General features: G+C 35.2%; 1 protein-coding gene across 6 annotated transcripts in view; it reads left to right on the forward strand.

The window, feature by feature from the left end:
- SNX13 (sorting nexin 13) overlaps window positions 1–18,960 on the forward strand; it is a 90,368-nt gene extending 71,408 nt beyond the window's left edge. For 3 of the 6 annotated variants that reach the window (XM_069860336.1, XM_069860339.1, XM_069860338.1), the window contains 12 exons: window positions 654–786; window positions 1,461–1,498; window positions 2,744–2,813; window positions 5,073–5,245; window positions 6,609–6,716; window positions 7,612–7,722; window positions 9,010–9,171; window positions 10,406–10,477; window positions 12,829–12,974; window positions 13,669–13,737; window positions 14,818–14,930; window positions 15,433–18,960. In XM_069860336.1, coding sequence (XP_069716437.1) covers window positions 654–786; window positions 1,461–1,498; window positions 2,744–2,813; window positions 5,073–5,245; window positions 6,609–6,716; window positions 7,612–7,722; window positions 9,010–9,171; window positions 10,406–10,477; window positions 12,829–12,974; window positions 13,669–13,737; window positions 14,818–14,930; window positions 15,433–15,680 — 1,443 coding nt within the window. In that variant the 3' untranslated portion in view covers window positions 15,681–18,960. Of the gene's footprint in view, window positions 1–653; window positions 787–1,460; window positions 1,499–2,743; window positions 2,814–5,072; window positions 5,246–6,608; window positions 6,717–7,611; window positions 7,723–9,009; window positions 9,172–10,405; window positions 10,478–12,828; window positions 12,975–13,668; window positions 13,738–14,800; window positions 14,931–15,432 lie in introns of all 6 variants that reach the window. The other 3 variants (XR_011337685.1, XM_069860337.1, XM_069860340.1) reach the window with 3 other exon arrangements.
- Window positions 18,961–20,224: the final 1,264 nt, after the last annotated feature.

The raw sequence follows: 20,224 nt of genomic DNA on the forward strand, positions 1-20,224 counted from the left end.
ATGAATTTTTTTCTTCCATCCTTACCAGGTGATAGTATTTGTACAGTGTTCCATGAAAAAAAAATCATCATTAAAATATTCCAGAGTTGACATGAATATCCAAACATTGTGCATTAATTCCCCCTGCATTTGGGGTGGTGTGGCTAAATCTTTGTGAGCTAGGTTTATACTGCATTGACTCAACTGGAAACTTTCCTGAAAGTAGCATACAGTGTTTTCCATCCATTCCTTTCCCACTTCTCTCCCCCTAAGCGCTTGCAGGTCTACATTTATAATTGTATCAACAAAGGACTCAGGGAGAGCCTGTTGTGAAATGGGTGAAGACCAAAAGTGTGTGTGGTGCAATTGAAGGATTAAGAGAAAGGAAACATTTAGTTAACATTCTAATTTCTTTAAGTGTGTATGGCTCAGTATTTAGAAGGATGCTTTCTGAGACTGTATTATACTTGGAGCACAATCGGTTCTTCTAACTGGTCCATTAAGAATAAGCCTTAATTGAAATTTCACAAACTTGTATTGGAGTTTTAAAGGAAACCCAGAAACACATAATAGAATACACTCATACATGTTGGTCAAGCAGAATTTATAAAAGCTTGTCTGATTAATTATAAAATACATCAAGTACTTAAGTCTGGAATTTTTATTTCAATAAGGTATATGAACTGATGCTGCGAGATGAAAGATTCTACCCTTCATTCAAACAGAATGTGTTGTATGTGCGTATGTTAGCTGAGCTGGATATGCTGAAGGATCCCAGTTTTAGAGGATCAGATGATGGTGAAGGAGGTGAGCTGTGTATATGTGAAGGGAATTTCCTGGGACCAATCTTTCTTCTACTTGAAAATAACAATATTATCTACACTGCTTTTGAGAAATTAAAACGTTCCTGCAGTTTCCTCCTTGTACTTTTTTTGTGAAATTTTTGGGGTCTCAGATGGGGTTTTTTTCTGTAGTAACCTTATTAGATTCATGCAAATTTTTTTGTCAAATCTTGGTAACAGATGTGTCATGAAAATAACTACATGACTAACTCTCATTTTTATTCAAAAATATTTGAAGTTCTTCACATGTTGGTCTCTCTTAATCTGCAACTCTATTCTTAATCTGGAAATGTTGCCTTTTAAAGCACGTAAAATCATTGTTCTCGTACAAATTTAATGGAATTTGTTTAACTAGTAAACTGACTCCTTGATGAAGCAATTTCACGTAATGATATAAGCTTAAAAACAAGCATTTATTTCATATCTCTACTAGTATAAACTCGCATACGTTTTCCTTCAGGTGTCTTTGTTGGAAACTTGAAGTATTTCTATGTTGGGTGCAATATTTTGTCCAATTCCGAAGTCGTCCATTATTTTTCATAATGTTTTCTCTTTGTATTTTTATTTCTTGCATGTGGCCCTCCATTGGATAAAATCTTCTAACCTACTTTTTCTTTTCCCCTTCCTCACTGCTCCCAGAATCTTTTAATGGGTCTCCTACTGGCAGCATTAATCTGGTAAGTGCTTGGATTTTTTTTTTAAATTATTTCTTTTTCCTCAACAGTAAAGAAAGTTATAAAATAATTTAAATTATGTATGTTAGAGGTTTTACTTCATTGCAGTTTAATTTCTGAAAAAGTTCTTGAGTCAAATCAAAACACACATAAGGTATCAATCTGTAAGATGAAATTGTCCCTTTGGTACTTTTCCCTGCATTTAATGAAGTTGTGCATACTTGCTCACAGAAACTGTAATAGTCTATAGTTAATTAATGCAAAACATAATTTGTAGGTAGGTAATGAAGGGGTGAAAGATTCTTTGAAGCTTACATCTTGAAGGACTACATTCAAATAGACTGTAGAGTGAGGCATTCAATTGAATTTTTATAGCTTGATTGTTTTATTTTTTCTAATTAGTTCTTGGTTTAGAAACATAAAATTGGAGTTGATCTATTCAAAACATGATTCTTTTTCTAGTCTTGACCAACTTCAAGTTCAGTTTGTGGTATTTTTTTTTTTTTTTAAGCAGTTCTGACTGTCAGTTTGTCAGACCCTTTTCTTTGTTACGTATATTTACCTAGATACTTGAAATACACTTCTACGTGTACTAGTGGTTGTGTATGCATGTGTACTTGTACCAGTAATAGCAAAGCTTCTCTAAAAGACCTGCTGGCTTTTTTTTTGATTGCAGTGATTACAGAATTGGTTAGCCAGCTGAAGGTGTACCTTTTCAGTTTTAAGAGGGAAAACATCTCAGTGAAAAGTGCTTGCTGCTTTTTTACATACAGAAGAGAATTATTCAAGTTTTACTGCACTGTAACTTGTGTAGTGTTTTGTCAGTTGAAAGAAAACAGAATGGTATAAAGATAAAACCAAACAATCTACAATACAACACTTGTATCTCTACAGTTGTTCCTTTAGTTTTGGGGTTTTTTTTAACTCTCAGTAAAAGACTATATGTAGATATACTTCTATTAGAGGTGAGTTATCAGATAAAAAAGTGGCAAATATGTTAGAGTGGTCACAAAGCTATGTGAAACTAGTAGGGGAAATGAAGGTCCCTACACTCTGTGTGAAAGAAAGGCTTCGGTAACCAGGTAGTAGACTTATTTGCATTGTTGCAGTGCATTAAGATGTTCTGTTATTGTAATGAACTGTAAGTTTGAAAATGAAGAATCAAAAAGCATTTTTCATATATGATGTATCAGTGACCTTACTCTCTTGCCCATTTCTTTCTTCTCCCCTCTCTCCCCCATCCTGCAGTCCTTAGATGATCTTTCAAATGTCCCTCCTGATGAGACAGTTCAACTCCTTGCATACATCTCAGATACTGGTAAGTGAATCTGTTATGATGGCTGCTTACTTTGTTTTTTAACATTTATTTTGAGGTTTTATTGTTACAGGCCTTTGAAATCCTAATCCTTTCGGGTTTTTAACCTCATAAAACATCTGAATTCATATTTCTCATGAAGTATATGTGATGAAAATCCTTACAGAATCGATGCTATATGTTGTAGACTGCATGTCTATACGTAAAATGTAATATAATTTTTGTTATTTACGGCATTATTTTTCTTGTCTCTCAAGAATCATTAATTAAACTGAAGATTGAATAGCATTTATTTTAACAATTATTTAAAGAAAGCCACCTATTTTCTTTTACTTTAGAAAGTTCTAATTCTTGACTGTTTACTTCTCTTACTGTAGTATTTTCACCTTTTTTTATGATTCCTTACTGACAGCTTAATTTAAGGTAGTGATTTTGATCTTTACAATGGTGGCATTTTTTGCTATCTTTTTAAAAACCTTGCCTTGCAATAAATTGATTTTTTTATTTTTTAAATGAGAGTACATCACCAAAATTTCTCAGATATTATTCGCAAATTAGATGAGTTTGCACTGGGTAATTAAATTGTGAGCTGGTCTTCAGATGATTTATTTTTTGTTAGATTATATGGCGTGTTAGGTTTCTACAGCAGATACATGAGCTGTGAGCAAGAATACAACTACTGGACATTTTAATTGAACTTAGTTATTCCAACCCGTGGGAGTATGTGGGGAGCATGGTGCAATCCAAGTCTCATGTAGTCAGTTGTCAGAGAAGAGAAAAGATCATTTCAAAGTTAGGAATCATGGTTTTGCCTTTTTATTACAATGGCATATGAGACACTTTTCCTGAATGAAACTTGGGAGTTGTAGTGTTTTAATCAAAGAAAAAAGGTAAATGTAGAACTGCACAGATCTTGTTAAATTTATAATCTTGATGGCAGCATGTATTCATAACTATAAGCTTGATTCTGTGAATCCATAGTACTCAGTTGAACCATGGGATAGGTGCGGGTTCATATGGTAAGTTAGGATTCAACTGGACTTCTTCCTCTGCATCTCTTATTTGAACAAGAAATACAAATCCCTGCTTTCTGTATGCTGCAGGCAGTAGGTGCATCTTGCATCTGTGTGCAGGCTCCTTTCCTCTGCCATTTACTACCCTTTACTGTGCTTGTGGGGTGTATACAAAATCTTCTGTCCTATGCTAGAGGTGCTCCCTGGCTGCTTAGACCTCTGCATTATACTTGATAGAAGTCAAGGCTGGAAGTATGAGAGGTTGGAGTGAATGCTTTGTCAGTAAAAATGTGTTTTATGGAGCATGGGTGCATCGAGATATTCCCAGAACTTTATTAAAAAATACTGTCACCTACCACTGGAAAATTGTGGTTACTGGGTATTAGTTCAATACTTAGAGATACAGCAAGTTACCAATTTAAACAGTCTGCAGTGTAAGCAGTATTGGTTCTAGGTTATTCTGAAGTTTAATTTAAAATTTTTGAAACAAACTCTGTACTGGGAGAATTCTGTTGAGGGGGAATGTCCAAGAGAACTTAAATATTCAATTGATAACAAAAAGACGCTTGCTTCTGTTTAAAAGAGAGTTATATGTGTTCTTTCCATTTATAAGTTGACTTCTCTGTAAAATATTCTGTGTGTACACACACACATATGATATATGAATACACACATGCCAAATACATACATACATATGTGTGTATGTGTAGTTTCTGTTCACTTAAATAACGGGAAGGGGTATTTTTCATCTTATAATTAAAACCAAACTGCTGATGTTAAGAACAAGACCGAATGCTTACAGCTTGCTAGCACTGTCTTGTATTTACAGATTTTTTTTCAACGGACAGACTTTAGCAATATTATTAGAGTACTTTGTAGGCTGGAATTTATTCTGGTTTCGCAGTTGTCTTTCACCTCTATCTTTGAGTTCTTTAGGTTATATTTTTTTTTAACAGATTTATTCACTGTTCATAAAAGTTGAAACCTTTTCTATTCCTTGTTTGGTTTGCATGTCAGTGAAACTTGTCTACAAGGCTGCTTAGTCTATCTATTTAAGTTTACATAATAAGTTTCTGGTAGGTATCACTTACAGGGTGTATAGATAAAGAGATGGCTGATTTTTCTGCTTGCATGTCCATTTTTATCTCTCAAGTCTGTCATCCCAGACATTTCTTCACTTCACATTTGTGTCCTTTCGTCTTCCTTCTTTCTGTTTGTTCCTTTTTTATTTTTCTTTTTAAACTACTAGTCTATGCTGACTATGACCCATATGCTGTGGCAGGAGTGTGTAATGACCATGGAAAGACATACGCGCTGTATGCTATCACAGTCCATCGGCGAAATCAGAACAGTGAAGAGACATGGAAGACATATCGACGGTACAGTGACTTCCATGACTTTCACATGAGGATCACTGAGCAGGTAATTAATCTCATTAAAAAATCCTTTAAGGTTTCTTTGAAAGGTGCTTTTTCTGTGTGATGGCGTGGCGTGACTATAGCTGTTCTCAAAGTGACTTACGATGTTGAGTTATATAACAGCATTAACTTATTGTCCATTAAAGCATACTTTTTTAATGTTTATATGGTACATTATTTGTACTGAACAGTTCAGAGGAGCACGTTTTATTTTGTTTAGTACCTGATGGCTATATAATTGCTTTAAAAAAAGGAAAAGGAACTTTGAAAGCTTTTCCCCTCACCCCTACCTTTTCATAATTATACTTTAAAATCTTTGTATTGAAGTGCTAATAGTCTCAAACAGTGGTGTATTGTATTTGTTGTATTTGTCACAGATTAAGAACTAAAAACTGAGCTTGGGAAATAGGTATTTAGTTTTTAAGTGAAATGTTAAGTATCAACAGAGTCTCAAAAGGGACAGCTGCTGGTAGTTCAGGGTACTGTTACAAAGTCTGCCTTTTATTGCCATATTTGTATTGTCAGACTTTTAACCCTCCTTAAATGAAAGAAGGAAAAATAGAGACTTGTAATTCACCAGCTGGTACAAAGCAGAATCTGCTGACATGAAAGTGTCAAAAATGCAGTGACTTAAAAAGAGGAGGGTAAAATGCTTTTAAACCCAGCCTTTAGAGAAGTTGGGTTTGACAACATAGCCCTTGAACTAGTGAAAATGTTGGATTGTGTCTCTCTGCTCTTTTAATAATAGAAAGGCATAGCAAACAAATTCTGTGCACGTAGGTTAGCATTGTAAAGTCGCAGTTGTAGGCAGAATTAAAAAGGCTTTATTAAAAAAGCAAATGTGTTGAGTATTGATTATAAACAATATGACTTTCCTTTGAATTTCTGATTCTCTTAGCATGCTGTCAATAAATTTGAAATGCCAATTTCCATACTCCTGTTCAAATTGATATTGGTTGGTTTTTTTTTAAATTAATTCACTACTTTGAAGAGTCCCTGACCTGTTGAAACAGGTATGGTGACCTGGGTCTTACAGTGAGTTGATGTTCTGCTGATATGGGACAGTCATTTAAAAGTGACCTACCTACGCGAATAATTTGCTCACTATGCTAGTTTCTATTTCAAAAGTGAGTGTGTTCAGAAAATAAATTTTGCCTTGACAGTCTCCTGAGAATTTTTGTGCATTTGTTCTTAACAGCTTACCTTTTGTTTTGACTTCTCCAAGGGATCTGAGTTCCGGGCTTGATCCAGAAATTATTTGTCAGGTGTTATATGGTAGATAAGAATAGGTGAATGTAGTGACTGCTATCATTTCTGAGCTTATATGGTGAATTGAAACCAGAGCAAAATCTTCTAATTTTTTCTAGTTTGAAAGCCTTGCAAATATATTGAAACTTCCTGGCAAAAAGACATTTAACAATATGGACAGAGAATTTTTGGAAAAGAGGAAAAAAGATTTAAATGCGTATTTGCAGGTAAGCTCTAATATTACTATGGAATCTTTTTTCCTGAGGTAGAAAGTCTGCTAGAATGCTTTTTTTCTAAAGAAAGGAAGCATGCTGTATTGTAGGTAGCATATGGTCCTAAGTGGTGTACCGTAAGAACTTCATATAATCTATATAAGTTTTCTATGTATCTAGTAAGTTTGCCTTTTTTCTTTGATGCTTTGGTTTATTCTCAGCCAGTTCTCTCCCAGCTCCTCTGAGTTTGTGAGGTTCCAGCTATGTTGGTTTTAAGCTCTGCATCACTTAACTTTCTTCCGTTACACTCATGTTTGTGGTTACCTTCTCTTGTGCTGTTGCATAAGGATTGCCATGGCACCCCCTCTGATGCAGCACAACCATGCAGCTTCTCCATTTAGATAAGCCCAACTAAAAGAAATCACTTGTCCTACTTCATAAGGACTTTCTGGCCATCTAACACTAAAATACATTGACCCACTCAATGGACATGTTAACGATAAATGATGGAGATGAACAAAATAGTGAAATATGATTGTTCTGTTTAGAGTGCTAATATTTTTTCCCTTGAAAGATATGCGCCCCTTTTTAATATTTTTTTTAAATATTTTTCTCATTGACATATATCTTTTTTCTTGAAGCCTAGAAGCAATTTGAGTGGTCATAAAGGTGTATATTTTTCTGTGAGATGCCCAAGTTAGCATACTAGTTAATATTAGGGGAATTACCAAGATGTATGTTGTATCCATCTTGACCATAGTGTAATGTTGGAATAAAATTCAGAGAACGAATGAGAAAATATGTTGTGAGATGTAGTTTCTTTTGTGCATGGTAAATTTTTACTAAACTGAATGGTATGGCCTTATTCGTTGTTTATTAAAAAGCACCTTTTAAAAACTATTTTACTCAGCTCTTATTAAGTCCTGAAATGATGAAGGCTTGTCCAGCTTTAGCACATTATGTATATGACTTCCTGGAGAATAAAGCCTACAGCAAAGGGAAGGGGGATTTTGCGCGGAAGGTAAGTATGTTTTTCACTGTCAAGGGAACTTTAGAGCATTCATTATTGCAATTATCACATTAAACAGTTGTTGAACTGATGTGTAAAAGCTATATAGAACATTCAAAACAACTTGCAAGTGAGTTGATTGAATACTTCGTGAGTAGCAAAGTATCTGAGGACGTATGGCACCAACTATTTACTGGTTTTATAACAGGTAAATTTATTTCTATGACGAGGAAATAAAATTTTCAGACACAGTGTATTGCACCAGGACTACTTTTTAAATGTGTGTGTACTGTAAGTTACTTTGTCAGACATCTGTGATTTTTTTTTTCTGCAATCTCATTCCTTCTAATTTCTTTTTTCAGTTCTTTTCTCTGTATTTGCTGCTGTTACCATGCTCTCCACCCTTCAGCCCAAAAGATTAAATGCATTCTCTTCAAAAGTAGCTGTAATGTATTTAGCCGTTGTAACCATTCAGAGTAATTGGTCACGTCCAAAGCTCTGAGCAGTGCACCCTTTTTGTTAAGCCACCAGAACTCTCTTCAGACAAGTGATTCTTTGTTCAGTTGACCAGTTTGTGTGGTCATCTGCTTTGCAAGTAGAACTATTCTTAAGCATTTAGTGATTTTGATATAAAAAGCATCTGCAACTGTATTATCACTTCAAGTTGTTCTGCTCGTATCTCTTAAATATTTAATCCTGAAATGGTTAAATATTTATCAAGTTTTATGTTATGACTGAGTAAAATTGCTTCCTGGCTTATCAGGTTCTTCATAAACTTAACTTTTTGAGGGCATTGCACTAGTATTCGTGCCTCTGGACTGAATTTAGAATGTATATTCAAAGAAAAATTGTAACGATTTCTGTGGAACTATTTTTATGTTTTTAATTACACTTGCCGTGACATTAAAGCACATTATCCACTGCTGTTGAAAAGAGGCCTGTATTAAAGATTTGAAAGCGGAAATGAAACATCTGGAAGTAGGAAGCTTGGAAGGAAGAAATTGCATTGAATGGAGAAGAAAAAGAAAATAAATTCAGACTAAGAAAAGCTGAGGGATGGGAAGTGGAAATGACTCAGGGAGAAGACCTGTTGAAAGATATTGTAGTTACAGTAGAGTTGTAAGGAATGAGAAATATAAATGAAAGCAAAGCTAAAGCTTTATTCTGTAACGAAGTTAAGCAATTTCAATTGTTCTTTATATTATTGTTCTCTGGAACAGCATGATACTTCTCATAGTGTATTAATATACTGGTGTCCTCATAGATTATACAATTCTGGTTAAACATCTTCCCCTTCAGATGGACACATTTGTAAACCCACTGCGTAACTCTATGAGAAATGTATCAAATGCAGTCAAGTCTCTCCCTGACAGCCTGGCAGAGGGAATGACTAAAATGTCAGACAACATGGGTAAAATGTCAGAGAGACTGGGACAAGACATAAAGCAATCATTTTTCAAGGTAAGAAAATATTTGGTAGTTAATACATACCTAGTGAATTAATAGGAGATTAGCTATTGACTCAAACTTATATTGTATACTATAATGAAGAGTCAAATATTACACAGGAAAGCAATCTGTTTTATACCTATACAATTCTAACAAGGTTTAGCAATCATTATACTACAGACATGGAGTTCTCTTTGCTACTGGGTGACACATTTTAAGATGGCATTTGCAGACTCTTATAGTTATCCTTTTTCACTTAATTCAGTGCAGCCACTCAAAGAATACGAGAGTTGCTGATTTTCTTATTTTTTTTTTACCAGCCATTTTCAAAAAGCCAATTTGCTGGATCTGCTGCTTTCAGTAGGAAAAAAAAACATATATTTTGAAACTTAGAATAAGGGGACGGGCTCTTCTTTGCTTATTCCTTGCTGAGTTCTGTTTTAAATCAAATTTCCTTTGTGTCTTTTGTACCATCTTTCCTCATCTCTGACATTCCTAAAATGTAATTCCTTGGAGTGGGGAATGGTAGCATGACATCCTATGCAGAAGTTCAATGAAAGTACTGATCTTACTAACGTGGCCATCGTTCCTTTCCCTTGCCCTCCTCTTTCTGTGTGTAGCTGTAAGGTCTCTGGTCAGGGACTGTCCTATCTTGTGTCACCAAAATAGTTATATGTGGCAGATATACCACGTGTGCATGCAGCAACTGAGATGAGTTAACCCTTAAACCATGAAAGGGATTAATAACTCTGTAGTATGGGGGGAGGGGGATGGTTGTGCTGGTTTTTGTTTATTTGTTTGTTTTTCATTACTTGTGAGATGAAATCCTCTGGACTTGTTAATTGCTGGTAACTTCTCTTCTCTGCGACTAACGATATATCTGCAGTTACACTTGCTGGGAAGTCCATAACTAGGCAGGACTTAAGATCAAGAGGAAATACCAGAAGAAATATCAATCCCATATGAATTTCTAGGAATTTTTGAGTTGAAGCTTTAAACACTTGAATAAATATGTGTGTTGTCTTAAAGGTGTTGGTAACTTTGATAGCTGTAGGAGAATATCTACAGGCTTGATTTGTTGAAAGGTGAAAGGACTACTCCGTATTTATCTGGGATTGTATGCATCTGACTTGACCAAATATTTTACTTCCATTTTTTAAACAAAATTGATTATGAAAATTTATCTGATTTATTGGTATTCTATAGTATTTTTTCCTTCATAAACATTACCCTTTTTTCACTATAGGTGCCTCCTTTGATGCAGAAAACCTACTCAGATCCTGATCATTGCCGTGTTGCAGCAACAATTGATGACAATGTGAGTCTGACATTTGTCCTTTCAAAGTTGACTTCTCTAAAACCAATTTGATGAGTAATATATTTTAAGTTACACTGTGTGGTTTTTATTTTCTAGTATCATACCAGCAATTCAGTTATTAACCTTTTAAAAAGAAACTTACATGCTTCCTTCTAGAATTAACATTTTTGTTAATAATGAAAAGGTTTGCACAACTGTGAGATAACCTAGAGTGTATCTGCTACTGCTTCTGTGTTTCGTGGGTGGGGATTTATTTGGCATTTCCCCCACCCCACTTCCTATTTCTGTCTGTGTTAAAATAGTATGATGCCAGACTGCTAGCATCATTTCATTTGGCATTGTATGAGTTCTGATTTCTGATACGACCTTTTAGGGGGCAGTTGTTTAATAGAAATAGAAGTAGTGTTTGCTATATTTTTGTGGAAACAAACACTTTCAGAACGTGTTCCAAATAGTAAATTTTTAGTACATGGATACCCAGAATGTATGTAATAGTAATATTTGAGACTTGATAGTAAAGTCTAAGCTCTTACTGTTATCATAAGCTGTGGGATTTTGCTATTGTTTTGGTTGAAACATTGATCATATACATGAAGACAATTGGAAAAAGCTTTTACCTTGAAGTAGGACAGAAAGGCCATGAGATTACCAGTGAGACTATGCAATTTGCTATGGTCATAAATCTGCACCTGTTGTGCCTTTTACTTTTTGGGTTTTTGGTCGCATCAAAGCATTCCAGTTTGTCGTCCTGGATGTAACTGCTGTGATAGCGTGGTAGATGTATTTTTGCTTGAACTCGAATAACGCAGCCTTGAGTTCTTCTGGGTTTTCTTTTTCCCCATGATTTTATATATATGTATAAATGTATACCTTTGGTAATTCTGAGGCTTCGGTTCCGCACAGGGAAAACAAAACAATACCATTGAAGTATACAAGCAGCTTCTCTGGAAATACTTTATTCATCTTCTGTAAAATGATTAGAAACTGCAGTTCTTGATAGCTTCTAAGTTAATATACCAAGTTTTCAGAATGGCAGACTTAAAACTTTTCAACTCTCAACTGTTCTTCTAAGATGTGCTGTTGACAACTTACAGTCACTAAATCAGATAAAAATACAGCAGTTTGAATGGAATTTTATGTAATATTCGTTCCTAAGCGTGGGGAGGCAGTACTGTAAAAGCGAGGTGTGGATCTATAGAATTCTGAGCTGAGTTATGAATCCACTGTCTCTGTTCCAGTTACATATGAAGATGGACTTGTATAGTTCACCAAAAAAACATCCATATAGCTGTAAAATCTTGCTACTTCCTCCAGCACAGAATTAACAATATAGTGCAAATTACTGCCTTTCCAGGTAGAGCAGTATTTGATTTAAAAGGTGAAACCAATTTCTGTATGCTATGCTTAGAATGTAAAAATCCTAATTAAAAGAAAACCCAGAGAATGTGCATGCAGTCTTTAAATAAATTTTGCTGAGGATATGTAGTAAGATTTTAATTTTGGCTTGCTATTCTGTAAACTTTTAATAATAAATATAAAGTTTAAATAATGAATTAGTCAGAAATTAGATTAATTTGTTGTATTTGAGATAAATATTTGTAGTCTCTTGTGCAATACAAATGTAACTCCAAATGCTATCTTTTTAAGTGGTAGTTTGACAATATGTAGGCTTGTATTTTGGCATATAAGCAGGCCATAAGGACCTGCTGCTTTTTTCTGTAAGAGAAACATTAATAGCTATGATGAAAATCTGATACTTTCAAAGTAACATCTTCTATTAAATAATAAAATGACAACTCTTTTAATCTACAAGCATAGAAGCACTTAATAGGAATGCAGATTGGAAAGTTGTCTGCATAAAAAGTAGTTCATTGCAGTGAAGTGCCATTGTTCTTAAGAGGTTCTGAATTTGGCACAGTCATCCCATGTCCCTTAGCACCTCGTCCACCCGTCCCTTAAACCCCTCCAGGGAAGGTGAATCAACCCCCTCCCTGGGCAGCCTCTGCCAGCGCCCAGTGACCCTTTCTGTGAAGAATTTTTTCCTAATGTCCAGCCTAAACCTCCCCTGGCAGAGCTTGAGGCCATTCCCTCTCATCCTGTCCCCTGTCACCTGGGAGAAGAGCCCAGCTCCCTCCTCTCCACAACCTCCTTTCAGGTAGTTGTAGAGAACAATGAGGTCTCCCCTCAGCCTCCTCTTCTCCAGTAAGATGTTACAGTAAAATACAGAGGAAGGTGTTTCTGCCAGTATTCTGCTACTGTAAGCCATTTTACCACTGGAATAGCTACTAAAATGGTAGCTTTCTGGAACTGAAATAGAAGTTTACTGATTATGCTTTCACTTTCTTGATCAGGTGGATGACAATATTCCGCTGAGAGTAATGCTCCTCCTTATGGATGAAGTCTTTGATTTAAAGGAAAGAAATCAGTGGTTAAGAAGAAATATAAAAAATCTGCTTCAGCAACTTATTAGAGCAACATACGGTGACACAATTAACAGGTACTGCTTTTCTTATATAGAGCAAGAGTGTGAGTGAGAATGTGTAGATTGTGTTTATAAATCCGTTTTGGATTACTAAACTATTGTGGTTTATATCTGCACTCATTCCCCTCTGAAGAAGATCAATAAACTAAGTACAAGTGTAGTGTAAAGTGGAGATAAACACAGAACATTGCTCAAAGACAAATTATAGTTACACTTTTGTGTCAGAGGACTTCTAAAAGAACTTTCACATATCAACAATAGTTCACGTTTCTGTGAATGTAACTTAGTACTGGTATTGTCTATGCTTTTTGCCCTGTGTTTTACACTATACTTTGTTATTAATACTATTTATTACTTTCTGCACTATTTCTGTTTACATCTCTTTGATGCCACTAATGATATACTGGCACTAGCAAATTATGTGAATTCTGCTCAGTTGGCTATTAAGTTTCTTCTCTCACACTTGAGAAGGTGGAGAGGGGGGAATGAAAAGGTTGTTAGGGTGTCCATTCTGACCCCCATTCTAGGGGAGTCAGTGAGCTTTTACCTTCCTAGAGCACAGTTTTGTATAACCTATTTAATGAAGTCTGAGAAAGCTGAAATTATGCTGTTTGTTTTTTTTTTTTTTAATTGCCACAGTGTGTATTGTTTTAAATGCTATACTTGTTTTAAAACTTGAATGAGAGAGATCTCTTGCTTTAATTTTCAGAAAAATAGTTGATCATGTTGACTGGATGACATCTCCTGAGCAAGTAGCAGATGCAGTGAAACGCTTCAGGTATGTCTTTTATCATAAATCTTAAATGCAAAATACTTGTCAGTTGATGTCTGTGTATCTCTCCTGTTCTTTTTATGTGAGGAGATTATTACTATTGTACAGAATTCCTGTTGGAGTGTACACTGCTTTTTCTGTGCTAAGTGAGAGAAAGTAATTGTCAGATGAAGAACATTTTCAAGTTTTCTCCTCCTACTTAAAAAACTCTTTGATAACTTAGTCTAGAAGAGCTAGACTACGGGTATACTGATGAATTTCATCATATTACTGGATGAAGCGCCTTGTTTACCTTGATGAAGGCATATACTTGCCTTGCCTTAAAAGGCAAATAATCATTACTAAAATACCTAGCTCTAAGCTAATATGTTTTGTTTGCATGTGGGCAAATAAAGGGAACTGAAGTCTTGAGTTTGAAAATGTCAAAGGCTCTGTCATTCCGTTTCCTAACATCTTAATGGCTTCTGTTGAGCAAGAGCCCTCTGCCCCTTGCAGAGATAAAGTACCTACTTGACAAATATACTGTTACTCTTCAATAAAACCAAGTAAGAATGTACACATCTTACTCAGAAAAAGAACACGTTATCCACTGTAGCAAAAGAGCTTTTCAGAGGCAGGTCTTTAGCACTGGGCATTGTACCACACTGGAAGTATTTAATCTCAGCTTTAACTGATTGACAGTTTTAACTACTGTCAGAGATATAATGGAGCATTATGTCTTCATTAATGGAGGACTGTAGGTCTAAGCCTAGTGCCTGTTGCCTAGTGGCAATAGAGATTGATAGGTAAAAACAAATCCTAGGTATGCTTTATATAGTGACTGTGGTATATGGAAGTTTTTGGTGTTTAATATTTTCTTCAAAATACCTCTCATCTGATTCTTGTACTAAAATGTATGTGGTAGCTACTAGTAAATTGAGTATGTTGTACTTCTTGCTTTTGATTTTCACTGCTTCTTTTCAAGTGTGTTAGGTTGTATGCAGATTCTTTCTTTTATTTATTTTATGAGGTAGCTTTGAGGGATTAAAAAGAGCCTTTCACTTGATGAAATTTTAATGTATTTTGACAGATTTGCTTTTGTTGCAGAGATGCTTTTTGGCCCAATGGCATCTTAGCAGAGACTGTTCCACGGAGAGACAAAGCTATTAGAATGAGAACAAGGGTGGCAGGCAAGACCAAATTACTGGAAGTAATGCCAGGTGAGTCTGGGATTGAATCCTAATAATCCTTACGATATATTGTTACTCGAAATAATGTCAGTATTGTTTTTGATTGTGGAAAATTTGAGAAGAGATGCTGACATATGAACTAAATTTAAATACAATGGATTTTAATTATTAAAGCACTAAACGTTTTCATGTGTAATGTGATTTAGCAACTCTAATTCTGTTAGAACCAAACTGGTGTTTAATTTCACTTAGAGGGTTTAAGTTTAGTGCGTGAAATACCTGTATTTTAATACAGCATGACTTCATGTAAAATAGCATGGTTCCAAACATATAGCATATAAGTGAAGTAATTTTCAGAAATTATTTCTGCTTTAGGAGGACTTCTAGTTCAGTCATGTTATATGTAACACAGGCACAGTTTCTTGAAATTCCATGCTACAGAATCTGAAAGACTTATCAACAAACTTAAACTGATTATTAACACAGAAGGAGAATTTAGCTTAAAACATCTGTGTAACTTTCATTTTTGTAGATGAACTGAAGCACATCATAGGCGCTGAGACAACACGGAAAGGCATTCTTCGAGTCTTTGAAATGTTCCAACACGCTCAGCTGAATAAGAGAATGGTGTATGTGTTTCTGGAGAGATTCCTAGAAACCTTATTTCCACAAAATAAGTTCCATGAGCTCTTCAACAAACTGCATTCACGATCAAAGCAGATGCAGAGGTATAAGCAGAGACTACATTATACTCAAGCGCCTTCCTTACAGAAAAGGTGACACTTCAAACCTGTTAAGCTGGTGTATGTTTGTCCAGGAGTAATTACTTGGGCAGATTCTCTGGGGCTTCAGACTCACATGCTGTTATTTTTGCACCAGTCTTCTAGTGTCACGTATTAGAATATTAATGCATCTGTAAGACCTGTGGATCTTCTCATCTTCACTTGTAATACAACCACTACCAGAAGGGTTTGCGTGTCTTAAATGATTTGGTGCGTCTCCATGCAACATTGAGAAGAATACTGGCCCAATATATAAGAATGCTGATTCCTTCCATTCCTGAGTCGATGTCTTGCCAGCAGTGAAAAGTGCCAGACTGTTCAAGTAAAGCACAACAATGGTCCTAAAATGGAAGAAAAGGATGTTATGGCACTGGGAGATAGTGCAATGTGTGAGAATCAGGTGGAATTGTTCTCCTTTGAGTGTTGAGGCTCTGTAGGCTTTTAACATTCCTGTAAAGGCTGAGCTAACAGGAAAAGCAGTCTGTGGAATAGCAGGTTCATAGGAGAGAAATAGCTTTAGCCCCATCATAAAAATACATTTATTAAAGAAAAGTTGAGGTAATGGGGCTTTTATGCCGCATTTACTTGACCTTTCATGTTTTGAAAAATAAACTAACAGTAGATCTAACGGGGGTTTTAGTAAAGACAGGTGCGGTAGAAATAAACCCTTTATTCTGATTATTCTGTAGCTCTAAGGGCCATATTCTGCTCTTGCAGCACCTGGCGTACATTTTGCATGTAACTTAAGTACAGAAGGGGCATCATATTTAAGTTCATTTGGCATACTTGAACATATGTCAAGTTGATGGTTGTAGAAGGAAGGGGGTACATATTTCAAAGAGGATAGACATGATGTTAGAAGATGAGGAAATTGCACTGAGACACAGTTTACACACAACTCCCCTCTAAAATTTGAAACTTTTTTTGGGTATAAAAGACAGTGTCCAACATAATTGAAAAACTCCTCACCTTTTAGCGTGTAAACCTCTCATGGAAAAATATTCAAAATAGTTTGTTCCTCACAAGTAAAGGATTCCACTAGTCATATGCAAGCACTTGGAAATTCCTGAATGCATCTCAGTGTATATATGAAAATAAAAAGGAGATAAAACTACAATATTTTTTTAAATAATTTTTTTATTTTTCTGCATAGTGTAAAATTTTAATAAAAATTTGACATTAAGGCCCCACATCCATCTGTTAAGTTTCAATGAAGAATTTCTGTCCAATTAAAAATAAATTAACAACTGAATAATGCTGTTTGACCACAACATATCTCAGTTTGTGTTTTCTTTTTCATAGTCCCCTGCTGTTTGAACACTACTATCCACGTGAATAGAAAGCAATCCTATAGAGTCCATTTTTTTTCCTGAACGCTAAACAGGGTAAGATAACAGCTATTCATAAAGGATCCTTATAGCAATTTGTGTCTTAATAGGAACAAATGATCCTTCTATGTAGGAAGAACACAGACCTTTTATGAAAGCGTTCTAAGAGAAGGTAGAAGGCTCTCAAAGGACTTAGTTAAATTGACTGAAGCCTCTATATAGATAATTTTTTCTCATGGACTCTTAATGCAATGTAGCCTTTTATCAAACTACTTAAAGATGATCATATTGTACTGTTAACATTATCATACAGTATGCATGGGCTCAAGTGCACTTGTTTTTTTTCTTTACTGCAGAACTAAATACTGTAAATGAAATCCCTTTCTTTTATAATCCCTAGGAAGACAAGTTGGTAGCTATGTAAGAACCCTTCCACCTTCCTCTCTGCAGGTTCTGTAGAAGCGTGACGATTACATGCTGTTGAATTTAACAAAATTCTTGAGTTGTGTGTGAAGTAATCAACGTAGCCAGCTCCTATTGTTTACATGCCTGTATCTTCCTCTGATGTCAGGGTGCTCAACCATACCTGACATCTGACTGATGAAAGATCGTTCAGCAATTGTTTGTGGTGATATAGTAAATATATCATTGATCCTACCAAATCTAGTTTGTCTTTTAAATCACTGAATTTGTTATGCAGTATGAAAGTGGGAAGTTCAAATACTTTTTTGTCAAATCTGTGGAACCTTTTATCTATCTGTAGGTACCATGAAAAATTTCAAGAGGATAGTGATCACGTGCAAATTTGGGATTTTTTTTTCTTAAGTATCTGGTACATTTCTGTACAAAACTAAAATAATATCTCTAGGAATGTGAATTGAACATAATGCACCATGTTTATTAGTCATTTTACTTAATGTGTTTATGACATATATATACCTATACACACATTTATATACATGTGTGTGCATATGTATATATGTATTGAAGTCTTCTGTGTTTAATTACAGAACGTGGGTTCCTAATTCAGTGGTGCCTGTTGGCTGGCAAGTATCAGGAAAGAATACTTTTTGTTAAAAAGAGTTTGTACGTGTCTCAAATATTTAAATGGTTTTCTGGTTGACGATTTAAAATAAAACATGCAGCCTGTTATCCTAGGAAGTCTCCAAAACTGAATGTTAATATACAGCACTTAAGTGTCTGGGTGTATCTTCTGGCCTTTAGGTGCTGTGACTGGCCGCTGAAAATTGTGCCATTGTCAACAAATGCACTTGTTTTAGCCTTAATTATTTTTAAAAGAAAATAAGCAATTGAATCTTTCATTTGGTTCATCCTCAAGCTTGTACTGCTGGTGTTTGCTAGAAATAAACAGTAAATTTTAAGTGCTACCAGAATGTGTACCAAATTGAAAATATATGAATTCCACAATCTAAATTTTAATTTTGTGCAATATTTTCATTTAATGCATGTGTATTTGAGTAACTGTAAAATAAATGGATTTTTAATGTTTTGAAGTCTAGGTTGAAAATGTCTTCTCAGCTGAACAATTTTGCATTCTGTTGTTGCGTTTGTTTATTTACGGACTTGTTTTAAAAGTCTTATTTGTTCCTCCTTTATTGATTCCCTTGTTCTTAATGATCCTTGCTTATCTAAGCAAAGTTCATCTATTACAAGGGAAAATTATGAAGAGCACATCTCATGAATATAGCTGTTATAAATTACTTGTGCATATCATTGTACAGTGTCAGCTGTGTGCCTAATTGTTCTATTGATGCTTTTTCCCTTCCCTTCCCCCTCCTCTTGTTTCCGGAACAAAGAACATGAAACAGGCTGCCACAGTCACTGCTGCTGAATGGCAGAGGACTCTAAATTTTTCTTTTGGAGTTTGTGTTTATGTTCTGTCCAATAGAAAGCTAAAAAAAATACACTAATAAAGTATTAACAGGATTATTACAAGTCTCCGGTTATTTTTAAAATAACTTCTCTGCTAGCAGGTAGCAGGTACGAATGTTCCTCAAGTCCAGGAAAAAAATCACTCTTGGATAAAGGTATTGCTGCTAAGTGCTGTTCAAATAAGACAGTTGTTCCTTGATTTTTGTTGAAACAATTGGTAAACTGCTTTAGATTTTAACAAATTAATCTCTACGTTCATTTTCAAACAGGATTTGCAGTGTCTCCTGTATTTTAAAAGGACATATGTAGAAAAAGTGAGGTTGCATGGTGTAGAAGTTTTGGGGATTTTTATGCTGTTGGGTTCTTCTGTCTTTTACTCTTTGGCTTGCTCCCCTGGGTTTATTTTTGCAGCAGCTGGATCTACCATGGGAGCACAATTTTTACCCTTGATATATTTATTCCAGCTGTTTCACATTCATCAGAAAGATATTCTGAGCTATGGAGATGTTAGTTTTTTGACCGTAGGGTGAAGCATTTAGAGTTTTCACTGAACTTACACTTTTTTACCAGAGTATATAGACACATCTCAGGAATTTCAGCAGCTGATTGCAAGTTCTTATTTGTTGAAGCTTTCATCCTAGCGTAATGTAATGGCAAGAAATTCACTCCATTATGAGCTTTTTTAAGCCTTAAATACCTGCCATTTGCTAAGTGAGGGTAACATGTCTGTGGCTTATTTAACTCTCCAGTCTATCACATGTTTATGTTGGTTTTGATGTCTAATGAGTGTGTGAGGATTGCTAAAGTTTTTCTGAAGTTTGTAATCGGCATCACTTTGCATTGATTTAACCACAAATTTCACAATTCTTGGTAGAAAAGAGATTATATAATGAAAAAACCATGTTCAGTTATGTATTTAAAAAGGAAATTAAGCTATGTTTTCATGAAACATTTGAAATATCTATGTCACTGTAGTTTCCCTCCCATGCACACACAAATTATTTGAATACTTTTTATATTCATATATCTTAAAGAGCTGCTTCCCCTGCCGTGTCTCTTTGAATTACTATGGCATGTTGGGGTTGGGATAATCTGCATGTGTCAGAAAGGGCTGACTGGAATTCTTTGACATTTTAGAATTGGAATAGTACATAAATTAATTCTGAGGTTGGGCTTAAGCGGAGAACTAGACTATGTTGAATTTGTTGGCAATCAAGTGAAACTTGGTGTGGGAGTAAGAAATGTAGATTTCAAAAATGGACTTGCTCTTACGTACCATAAGAGTATTAAAGGCAAGTCTCGAGTGGTGTGTTGAGTCTGT

This window comes from Phaenicophaeus curvirostris, chromosome 6, assembly GCF_032191515.1.
Source record: "Phaenicophaeus curvirostris isolate KB17595 chromosome 6, BPBGC_Pcur_1.0, whole genome shotgun sequence".
Taxonomy (NCBI): Eukaryota; Metazoa; Chordata; class Aves; order Cuculiformes; family Cuculidae; genus Phaenicophaeus; species Phaenicophaeus curvirostris.